Here is a 12,453-nt window from a genome sequence, read left to right on the forward strand (position 1 = left end):
TGTGACAGAAGCCCTGCCAGATGTGTTCATATCAGTGGTTTTAAATGTTAATGATGACCCAGGGCCAATTTAGGGATCCAACCTATGATTGAGGACAGCTAAGAAAAAGTGCACACACTAAACTGAATATATTTACCATCTCATTCCCACAGTGTGCTAAGCTAACAACACCAGTATTTATGACAGAATATACTTCCTGCAACTCTTGTGAGATGACCTTTTATGACATAATTATAACTATATATATTGCAAATGTTTCATGACATTCTTAAATCATTTAAATGTTTTACACTTTAATGGCACATTTGACCATGGCATTTTTATATCATATGACATGTTTTATGATTGTTTAAAGACATGTCATGACATTATATACTATGACATTTTGTGACTATTTAATGATTTTTATAGCATACTATATTAGTACTTTTTATGTCTATTTTTATAACATATTACTCTTAGATTTGTATATAACATCTATGACTTTTATGACAATTTATAATAGCAAACAATGTTATGTCTTTTAAATGACATCACATGCTTTTTTACATAGTATACTATGACTATGTCAAGACTAACTATTTATTAAATGTTTTAGACATATACTGTAACCTTTATTGCTTTAATAGGACTATTGAATACATTTTAAACTGACCGAAGACTTTTTATAAATTACCTTTTTTGTGTCGGAGGCGATTCTTTGACACTTTTTATGACCAAAAAAAACCAATATATGTATTAGTAAAAATGTTGTGAGACACTATATCACATGACTTTTAATTATGCGATATAGTGTCTGTCCATCTCAGAACCAAATTCAAGGTATTGGTTTTCACATAGCACCAGCCTACATCAACGACCTTATCCACCCTCACAGCACAACCCGGGCCCTGAGGTCCTCTGAGCAAGGCCTCCTAAGGGTGCCCCGAACAAGGGTAACAACTAAGGGGGGCCGTGCCTTTGAGGTGGTGGCCCCAAGGTTTTGGAATGAACTCCCCCAGAAACTGAGAGCCTCTGTCTCAGTTGAGATTTTTAAGGGGCACCTTTTCCGACAGGCCTCTGGGGTGCCGGAGGAGGTGAATTTGTAGCTGTTTTTCATTGGTGTTTTATCCTATGTTTTACCTGCTGTTGTTGTATGCCTTTTTATAGTTGTACTTTGAATTGTGTACTGTAAAGCACTTTGTACATTCCTGTTGAGAGGGGTGCTATATAAATAAAGTGTTACTTACTTACTTACATATTAATGAGATGCAGTATTTCATGACAAAAGTTATTATGACATTTTTGTTATATTCTATATTGTTAACTTTTGATGAAATACCATACTATGACATTTGATATGCCATGATAGTTAAAATAAATGATTGCTACATTACAAAATGTTCAATGACATTAAATGACATTTTGTCCGCTGAGATGTTTTCACTGTGCAATTAGGGAATAACTATGGATTTGATTGAAAATGAAAAAGAGCACAAAAACTGAAATGTCTCCATGGAAACAAGATTTGAGGAGCACTAAAGTCCTTTTTCAGCAATACTGTGCTTGATCATACCTTAGTGATTGAAGAAACAGTTGAAAATGCATCTTGTTTTTTAATCATGGTCCACTCTGCTTGCATTTTCCACCCACTGAAAAACATCACTCCTAGAAAACCATTACAGAAATCACCAGGTCTCACACTGGAGGTGTTTTGCTCACAGGCTTGTCAACTGGGCTGATGTATTCTGTCTTGTTACACCTGTACCCTGTGATGATGAGCTGTTCTGAAACACAACATGACAGGATCACAGAGAGCTGGAAGCCAGACAGCCAGCTCTGCCAAACGGCACAAATATCTTCAATGTTTGCATTCCTTCTGAAGGTCCTTCGGGGCAAACTGAGAAAAAATGTCCTCACAAGGACACAACAATCAACATGTTTTTCATTCTGTAATTACCTTGAGCCAGTTTGGAGCCATATGTATGCAGGTTTTCAGTACAACAAAACAACAAAGCAGCTGGTTTCACTCAGTAGCTCCTGCTAGCTCGAGCTAAAAACTGCTATTCAGGAAATGTGTGTTTTTGAGGCATGAAAACCTGCACACATACAGCTCTTAATGGCACATAGATTAATGCCATTGGGTTTGAAATGTGTCTGGAACTAGCCGACCACAACTGTCGCCATGATGTGTATACTGCGTGGGAGCTTGTTAGCACTGTATCCAAAGCAAGGGCATGGGTGGAGAAGAACCAGATGTGGCCATGTGCAGATGGAGGAGACCCTCTAAGCTTGGACGTTACATGCTACATGACATCAGCGCCAGATGGTTTAATCGTTAACACACACCCTGTCCAAACTGACACGGAAGGCTGTGCTGAAAGGCCGGAAATCTAAATACCTCTTAAGCTGCTCTGTGGAAAAAATGTTTTAGGTGAAGGAAGCAAAGCCAATTTAGTTTGCGTAACAAATTTGTCCAATCCTAACTCTTTGAGCCAAAAGCTGGAATGTTGCTCACTCATCTAGATGCATGGAAAGACATTTATTACATCTATTTTGAATTTAAACATTTACACAAGATATGATTTGTAGTACCAACCAAGGAATATGACGGGGGATATGTAGCGTTTATATAGTATTTCATCAAATGTGGGGGGTTGTTGATAGCACTTGGCACACTTATCTGTTCCACTTCAGCTTGATCCATCTGTTTTGATGCCTGCTGTGTCCTGGTTTGGCCCTCCACCACCAAATGACCAACATGGAGGTAGCTATTAAAAGCATAGCTCGTGTTTTTGCAGCCTCAATTCAACTACAGTGGATAAAAAAGGGCGTTTGGATTCCAAGAAAATCAAGTTAGGAAAGAAAAACAAGTAATCACTAAGGATTTGACAATGTTCTAGTTGCCATCACCATCAGCCTCTCAAATATCTGTCTGGCTTTTTGCTGTGTATATTATATTTATGCTAAAACAGTGTGGACTTCTTCAGTCATATGAGCATCAGTACTAAACCTAGCTTTTTTGGACTTAACCCATATTTATTTATTTAATATACGTTTTTAAGACTTACCTAACACTTTTCATGACTAACATTTTTTGTAAAACAGTACAAATATTTTATTATGGACACTTGATGCTGAATATTTATTATATAACATTTTGTGACACTTTGGTTTTTAATTACACACTAATCATATTTTTCTGATATACCTAATTGTTTGTTATGACATACAATACTATGAAATGTATTACAAATGTATTTATAATATATAAATTGGTCATTCAATTAAAAATGAATGGCATATTATAGGACATTTCTATTGGTTGGCCTTGGATTCAGGAGTATTCGGCTCAAAGAAATCCATTTATTTTACATCACATACTAAACATGAATTTAAATATCCACCGGCAAGATCACATTTTATTAGCATGTAAATAAATTATCAAAAAAAAGGCATTTATTTTTCAGCAGTAAAGCAAATATGTTTATTAAGCACTTTAATATACATCAGAAAATTCCACTTCATATAATACAGGAATTATTTTTAAATGAAAGTTGAATTTACATGTTAAGCTATTTACAATCCAATCACTGACAGTCAACTCAAAGATGACAGACGAAACACAGTCAAGACAAACGAGAGAACTGCTGAATAAGACTATACAGAATGTTTTCCAACACTGCTTCTAGACCCCATCCTGCCTTGAATCCTTCTAACGACCCTTCATGGCGGACGTTTGAGCTACTGTAGTACTGAAGAGCTGATGCTTTCACTAGGGCTTTTGAGTGTTTGTGCATGCTATATGTTTCTACTCCCCCCCCCACCCCCCGATCCTAGTTCTTGGCAAAAAATAGCTCACTGTTGACAAAATGAAAAGCCTGTAAAAATATGACAGAGCCTGTAAACGCTAACGCAGCTCTCCACACAGTTCATGAGAAACAGATGTTTCAGTTCCCTCAGCATCACAGTCGAGCCCCCCCCCCCCCCCTTCCTCTCTTGAGGGGTTAAGTCCTGTTGAACCGATTTCCAGCTTCTCACAGGGAGGAGGTGGGACAGAGTTACGTTGGATCCAACTTTGGCTTTACAACTCTGCATATCATTCACAGCTATGAATCATCTTGATGGCTGAACCCTTTTTAAACCATTTTGTGCCATGCGCCTGAAAAAAATCCAGCAGGAATGACTGGAAATGAACCACATGACAAGAAGGCAACAAAGCTTTGATTTTGTTTCTTGCATTGTAACATGTAACTCTGCAGACAGATGTATTTGCTTTTTTGTTATTTTTTTAAAACACTGCTTTCACTTGAAATTGCTGCATTTAGCACCAGACGTTTGCTGACGGTACACAATGGGTTATTTAAATAGTTTTATGCACACACAAAATAATAACACACAAGCAACTGAGAAATCCCATAGGGACAAAATGAACTTTTTTTTACATTTGAAATGAAACTCCCTCTTTCTTACATATTTGTAATAATACACAAAACCAACAAAATTGGGAGTCCAAAAATAACTGCAGGCAACTTCTGAACACAGCACCATGGTTTAGCGTAATGCAACAAAAAAATGCAGCAAAAGTGGCTTTTTTCCAAAAAATAAATATGCTTGTATGCTTGTGATGAAAATTGCCATTGCTATTAACATATTACACACAACGTAGGCTTAGCACACTGATCCAAGGTTAACACAGATTGTTTTGGGTCTCTAGAAAGGCAGACTATCAATGCTTTTAGAAATCATACCACGGCATGAGTTACTGTTATGTCCTCTGGTCTTGTGACAATGTACTCGGTGGTACATTGCTGTCAGTGTGAACAAAGAGACACACATAATATAACATAATAAAAAAACATTGGTATGTTTCTCTCAAACAGTTACTTTGATAAAACATGGATGGGATACAAAGTGAATAGAACAAATGCATGTCTGTCATTTTACTCTTAAAAGTGCATACACTGTTTATTAAATAGCATTACATTAAATTAAAATGATAGTTTGCATGAATACACGAAGAAGGCTGTAACAGATGTAGGCACATCGATGTATCAGTTCACATAAGCTGCATTCAACAATCGTCCCTTGGTTTTGTTTTGAGGTCTCACCATGATGAGAAAAAACATCCAGTATTTTTTTTTACGCAGATGAAAACAGTTGCTTTGGCACATTCCCTCCAATGTCTGCATGACGAATGGCATTCAAGACAGCTGAAACAGTACAGGAATGATCTGGGTTAATGTTGTTTGGGAGGGCAAAACATCTGCTTATCCAGATTGAAGTATTCTTCATGCAAGTCTGATTAACTCCAATTACTGACGGTTGCTTTGAGTGCTAACTAAAAGTCAGTTATCAGCCTAATTATTAGCCGCTGCAAATGAAGAGACAAGTCTTGCCTACGTGACATCACCCTGACTTCATTTGAACTTTGAGACAAATGGTTGATGTTTTCGCCACAAGATTCAATTCTGAAGGACTATTTTGAAAAGTATCTCTTACCAGCTATAATGGAGTCTCCTTTTTGTAGTTAAACCCAGGGTCTGATCCTTCAATCTGCAGTTTCAGGGCTTGTTTAAGGCTTAGTTCTGTTTCCCCAATGGGATAGTTCTCTAGAACATCCTGGTGGCCTCTGTTCTGCACAGTCCGAGGAACCGATACCCTACTCAGGAAAACCTGATTACCCTGTTGGTGATATTTGGGGTTGGTCATGATGCCGTTCCTCCTCTTCTCAGAGCAGCTCTGCTGCTGGATGAATAATTGATCCTGGCTCTGCCCCCTTTCCTGCCGATTTGAACCACCGATCACGATCTTGCAATGGGGATCCTTCACTGAAATGTTCGCTACTGATTTGTTGAGAGCCATCCTCTTGTCAAACTGTGTCATCTCGTACTCCAGAACCTGACTTTGGGTTGATCCGCTGTTCTTGACTTTTTTCTTGTCTCCGATTCCTCCTTTACTGTTCGATGTCCCATTTCCGGTCTTACTTCCCTTTGTTGACTTGGGACCAGATTTTAACTGGTCCCAGTCAAAGTCATTGGATGGAGATGATGGGTGCTGACCAATAGACTTAGTCGTAGAGGAAGGGGACACAATTGACTGTCTGCTACGGCTGCGAGGCAGTGAGTGCTGTTGGATTTGTTCTGTGAATGTCAGTCCATGAAAACTGTCGATGGGCACAGTCTGGGCCGTGGCTGTAGATGATGTGGTTCTCAAGGAGGAGTTCTTTGAACTCTTTAGGGAATTGTTTGAAAGTGAGGATTTCTTCCTATCTACTGTGGAATCAGGAGATTCTGATGGTGAACTGAAAGCATGGACAGGTCCGTTGGGTAGACCCCGTCCAGACGACTGCATATCTCCTGCTCCTGTGCTGCTAGAGCTACTAGATTTAATGGTGAGGGACTGCATTTTACCAGTCATACCCAATGGTGTTTTTTCTTCCATGGTGTGTACTGGGGATGGATTGCAGCCATTGAGAGTTGTGCCTCCGTATTTTTCTAGAAGTTTGATGATCATTGAATGGCCACCTTTAGCTGCAACTCTCATTGCTGTGCGTCCAAATTGATCGGCGTGGTTGGGCTCAGCACCATTCTCAAGGAGTATTTGCACAACATCAATGTGACCCTCCTGTGCTGCGATGCCTAGTGCTGTTGCTCCCTGGTTGCAAGTATGATCCACATGTGTGCCACTCTCGATCAAAAACTGCACAACTTTTGTGTGTCCTTGCCATGCGGCAGACTGGAGGGCAGATCGCTTCTCATTGTCACAGGCGTTCACATCCGCATGATAGTTAATCAGTAGCCTGACCATTTCAACATGCCCTTGCCAGCAGGACACATGGAGGGCCGTTCTTCCCTCAGTGTCACAAGCTTCCACATTTGCTCCATTTTCAAGAAAATACTCTGCCATGGCCAGCTGATTTTCAAGTGCCAGTATGTAGAGTGTTGGGCGTCCGTCTGCGTCTTTGTAATCGATATCACCACCGTGGCTCAGCAGCAGTTCAACAATGTCCCTGTGGCCGTCCAGTCCAGCCACCCTGAGAGAATTCCTCCCATCATATCCCCTCTCGTCAATGCATGACTTGTTTTCCAGAAGAATTTGCACACAGTCGTAATGTCCCTCTTGTGCGGCTAATATCAGCGGTATTCTACCATCATTATCAACCTCTGTACAACGAGCACCTTGCTCAATAAGGGCATCGCAGACTTGGCGGTGGCCCTCAAACGAAGCCATGTGCAGCGGGGTCCAGCCTGAATCGTCCCTGTGATTCTCGTCCAGCCCTCTGTCCAGCAGAGTTCTGACCACTTCCACGTTACCCTGAGCAGATGCGATGCTCAGCACAGTCCTCCCCTCACTGTCGATGCTATCCACAGCAGCCCCCCAGAAGAGTAATGTGTTGACAACAGAGGCATGGCCCATTGATGCAGCAGCGAGAAGGGGAGTGCGACCATTGTTGTCTGTGTGATCCACATCAGCACCACCTTCCAGAAGTAGATCAACTACATCGACATGTCCTTCATAGCCAGCCACAAGGAGAGGAGTCATGCAGTCTTTGTCACAGTGGTCAACCTCTGCTCCCCTTTCAATCAGGAGGCTCACAACAGAAGCATGGCCTTTACTTGCAGGAACACACAGCGCGGCGACGGAGAGTGCAGTCCTTCCATCCACGTCTTCATGATTAACTTCGGCCCCGTGTTCCAAGAGGTGCTCAACGATCTCTCTGTGTCCCATGTATGCTGCGGCAATGAGAGCTGTTCTTCCTTCATTGTCTGCTTTGTTGACCTCAGCCCCATGCTGGAGAAGATTCAACACTATGTCTTCATGACCACCCCAAGCAGCAGCTCTCAAAGCAGTTCTTCCATCAGCATCGGCACAGTCCACTTTGGCACCTGCATAAAGCAGAGCCGATACTACCTCTGAATGTCCACCCCAAGCTGCTGAGCGCAAGGCCGTCCATCCATCATGGTCCGTGTGGTTTATGTTGGCTTCACAACCAATTAAGCAGTTTACCACTTTGGTATGGCCCTGCCTCGCAGCCAGAGTAAGTGCCGTCTGTCCATGGTTTTCTTCCAGCTCCATGTTTGCCCTTCTAGATATGAGCAAGTTGACAACATCAAGGTTTCCACTGTATGCAGCGTTGGCCAGTAGAGTTCTCCCACTGGAGTCACACTGGTTCACAGATGCCCCGTTGTCAAGCAATGTCCGTATTGAGTCCTCTCTTTCCAGGGCCTGTTGTACAATACACGATGCATGGTCGTCCTCATTGTTTACATGAGCTCCAGCTTTGACCAGAAGTTGCAGGACCTCCTGTTCTTTTGGTATGGAGGTGGTCAGAGAGTCTTTTGCAGGGGTTCCATTCCAAACCATCCAAAGAGCCAGATTAAATGGCTCAATCTGCAGATTGGAATTGACAAGGTGCAGTGCAAATTCCTGCACTTCGAGTGGTTTGAGCTGTTTTGCCCGACAAGTGTAACTCATCGCCAGCATCCTGTGTCCCTCTGCTTTATTGCACAGGTACTTCTGGGTGCAATGCTTAACATCTAGTAGCCACTCTGCAAAACTGTAGTGAAAAAGGATTTTAGTATTCCCAAGGCCACCAGCCAACAACTTGGAGAGAATGTCCATCTTTTTCTGAAACTCTTCCATAGTCAGTGTCATGTTTTTAGTCCAGACTGCATGGTACAGTTCCTTAACGGTGAGTGGTCTGCAGGTTGCCAGGATTACATTTAAGATGGGCTGGACTTTGGCAAACTGTTTCCTGACAAATAGTCTCTGGCAGAGCCACAGGTAGAGGCCATTGAGGGTGCCGGGGATGTCACGGATCTCGCGAAGCATGATGAAGTTCTCCACCACGCCGTCCAGCACGCGCTCCAGGTAGAGGAAGCAGCCACTGCTTTTGATGTGGAGTTGGTTGAGCATCTCGGCTGTCTCCTTGGTCAGGTGCTGCCTCAGGGCCTCCTCCTGGTCCAGCCTATGGAGGATGTACTGCTGCACATCCTTGACAATGTAGGCCTTGCGCAGATCATCAAGGCTGATTTTGCGGAATCCTGAAAGAAAGGAATTGCACATTAGAGGAGTCTGATTACAAATGGATGATGTTAAGAGGATCTAACAGCTTAAAAAACGCATACAAAATCTCTTATAAGACGAATCTAAGAGATGTAGTGGCAGTAGTTGTAGAAATCATTGTTGATGACGATTAGTGTTACTCTTCCCACAGAGCCACTTGAGTAATTATCTTATGTCTGACCTTGAGATCATACCCAGTATTTATCCATTGATCTTGCCCCTTTGGATAATAAGGTCAAGCCAACCATTCATTTCCTGAGGCAAAGAATGATTAACAGTAAAGCTATGTTGTTCAAGAAGAACCCTTAAGAGGAATTGAGTGCATAACCCCTATGGCTGCTAGAAGCAGAAATGATCAGGTAAAAAAAACGATTAGGCAGAACACTACGCAAAATGAAAACTACTGCAATACTGTTTGTGTTTGAGGTAGGGCTGTGGGATTATGGCAAAAAATCATAATCACGATTATTTTTGGTCAATAATTGATACCATGATTATTAAAAACGATTATCCATTTACTTTGAAAACATCCATTTATTAAAAAAAATATTTGAACTGTATGTTTTGACTGAAAAACCAATAATAAAATATATTTTTTTTTAAATAGAAATAAGAATCGTTTTATTTAGATTACGTTGTTTTCGTAATTGTTGCAAGTCAAAATCGAGATTGAAATACGATTAAAACACAGCCCTAGTTTGATGCAGATCCAATTTCAGCTGTAATAGTTCAAAGTGTGCCTGGGTCAGAGTACATGTTCATTTCAGTAGAAATACGACTGATATAATGACTATGTAACATTAAACTTAACCAAATGTATTCATCAAAAAAGAAGGACTTCAAAGGGATTTCCCTGGTCATAATGGAAATCTAAAAAGGTTGTGGTTTTATTGGTCATTCAACTCGCCCATTCACTGCAGAGGTTATTAGAGCTTAATCAGCAGGAGCAAATCATCTGTGGTAGGGGCTGAGGATGTAGGAAAGAAAGAGTCAAAAGGGGGGGAGAGCAAGGGAGACATCATTTCCATGCCTGTAGCACATCTGTGGTCTGTAAAACATCACTCCAGTGTCTCACTTATTACCATGCTACATGCTCCCAGCACACCCCTTTAGAAAGCCTTTTGAGAAAAAAGGGAAATCATCACAGTGGGTCTTAATGAACGATCCTTAATGGGAATGCCTCTCTGAGCTGGGAAAATGGCTCCGTGATGCCTCAGCTAATGGACATAAAAGGAACTTCCCTCCATATTAAAACAATCTGCTCAAGATCTGTGAAGCCCCAGTCAGAGAGCAACGAGATTATTTTTGCATATACAGTTCCCATGGTTCTCGGGGGGTTACTAAAACAGGAAATAAATGTCACTAGAGGGTCTCTGTGTTGTTGACATACTGTATTTGACAATGACTAACAGACCTGCCGCTTAGGGAAAAGCAACCGCATTTTCTCCCCAAAAAGCTGCATTATATGATGGACACAACATGAAAGTATTGACATAAGTAAAGTAGTTTAATCTCATTCCTGAGTATTTCATGTACTGACAGGAAACTGCTCTTTTGAAATTGAGTACAATTCAATGCCAGGACTTTTAACTTTTACCACTCAACTGTGATTGCTTTGATTATATAACACAACTTTTGCCTGTACATCATATGAATCAGACTCTGTCACCAGGCCTTAGGCTTAAGCTCTGTTATTCTGACTGCTATTGTGTGGGTAGACAAGGCTGTGAAATCGTACTCCACACAGGGCCGGTGCCAACCACACCTGGAAGCCAGATAAGAGAGACGATGAGTTTAACGTGAGTTCCCAAGCTGCTACTGACAGTTTGGACAACAAGCGCTGGTAAACAACAGGAGCGCTGGGGTTTCTTTATCATCTGCTTCTGAGTTTGTTTAAGATAAGCGCGCCTCCACTAACCGTGCCTCACAATCATCTTCCTTACTTTGTCCTTGAGAGCTTTGTTGTGGTTCTAACTGGAATTTAGGGCATTCACATTGAAGATACTATGGTAAATGACCTACGTGGCAAACATTTGAATGTGAGAACAACTTATTTTGATTTTAATAATTACAATCTTAGGTTGGACATTACTGACAATATGTTGTGCCATAGTTTCCTACTCTAGACAAGGAAGGAGGGTGCTTTCACTTTTGTTATTTAGGATTTCAAAGAAGGACAAGTCTAGCTCTACTAAACTGGAACAAAAACGGAGAAAATGTAATAAAAAAGTGATTATTTTGAATAAACATGTCAATAAATCTAATCAAATATATGCCACTGGGGCAGCTGTGCACACATTTTTAATTAATAAAGCAATGAAATATCTTTCTACAGTGTTATACCATATCATTGCTAAATCGTTACACAAACCCACTGACCCTAACCCACTTTCAGTATGTCTCAGTGAATGTGCCACCCTCCCTTCACCCTCTTCTCTCTGGCTCCACGACCCCCAGTACCAGTTCCCACTCCCTTGCCGGAGAAGTCGTGGACATTACAGGAGACGATGCAAAGTGAATCTGTGAAGTAGCTATAGGTATGTAAAAAAACACTCAAGCACTCCTACCTTTAAGTACTGAAAACCATTACCAATTGTGTGTGTATTTAAAGTCTTTGCTCCATAAAGCTGACTGATTCCTCATGTTGACAAGGAAAAACTCAATTGGGTCCTTTTAAGCTTGGCAGTGGATTATTTAAGCTTTGTATCAAAAAGATAAAGAAACACTTGAATTTAACAAATGTTCCTCATATGCACTCCTGTTTCTCGCTCGTCTTATGGCTCAATCTTCAAGCTATTAAGTTCCAATTTCAGGCTCTCATGCAAACATCACAGGATTTCTAACTCTTATTTTTTCTAGTCTTTTGTTTCATGTGCTTTTGTTTAGCTTAAAGGCCAAACTAGCTAATGTACATGCTTCCCAGCCGTGCTTTTGAGTCTAATGTACAATAACAAGAGCCTCAGTCGACACAGGCACACTGTATTAAATTAGCATTTATAATTTTAGTTTCGAGACATCTGATGCCTGGTATGATCTTGTGCCCATGTGTGTGACTCTTTGATGTCCCTGACTGGTCCTCCTACTCCTTCTGGACCCGATTCCTTCTTTGGACATTCTGGGTTTGCTCCAGTTGGGACAGGAAACCCACTGGCTGGGAAAGGGGAAGAGGCCATTAACGGGGGGAAACAAAAAAACAATTTTTCACGCAGCCGGTGACTTTAGCAAAGTATTGATTTAATATTGTTTGGACGTTGATTTGTTCTATTCACAGAGGGGACTTGGAAGAAGACTGCATGTGCATCACTGACACATTCTGGAGATGTTACTCTATCATGAATATTTTCTCAAGGGAACAAAAGAAAAAATTCTTCGGTGCTGTAGTTTATGATAAACAGTTTCTCCAAC

General features: G+C 41.1%; 1 protein-coding gene across 2 annotated transcripts in view; it reads right to left on the minus strand.

The window, feature by feature from the left end:
• Positions 1-3,437: 3,437 nt before the first annotated feature.
• Positions 3,438-12,453, minus strand: part of LOC117540262 (ankyrin repeat domain-containing protein 50-like) — a 48,236-nt gene continuing 39,220 nt past the window's right edge. Inside the window, exons 4-5 of one of the 2 annotated variants that reach the window (XM_034206851.1) lie at positions 5,482-9,026; positions 3,438-5,192 (exon numbers count right to left, since the gene is read on the minus strand). In XM_034206851.1, coding sequence (XP_034062742.1) covers positions 5,485-9,026 — 3,542 coding nt within the window. In that variant the 3' untranslated portion in view covers positions 3,438-5,192; positions 5,482-5,484. Of the gene's footprint in view, positions 9,027-12,453 lie in introns of both variants that reach the window. The other variant, XM_034206850.1, reaches the window with a different exon arrangement.

The sequence above is a fragment of the Gymnodraco acuticeps genome, unplaced genomic scaffold, assembly GCF_902827175.1.
Source record: "Gymnodraco acuticeps unplaced genomic scaffold, fGymAcu1.1, whole genome shotgun sequence".
NCBI lineage: Eukaryota > Metazoa > Chordata > Actinopteri > Perciformes > Bathydraconidae > Gymnodraco > Gymnodraco acuticeps.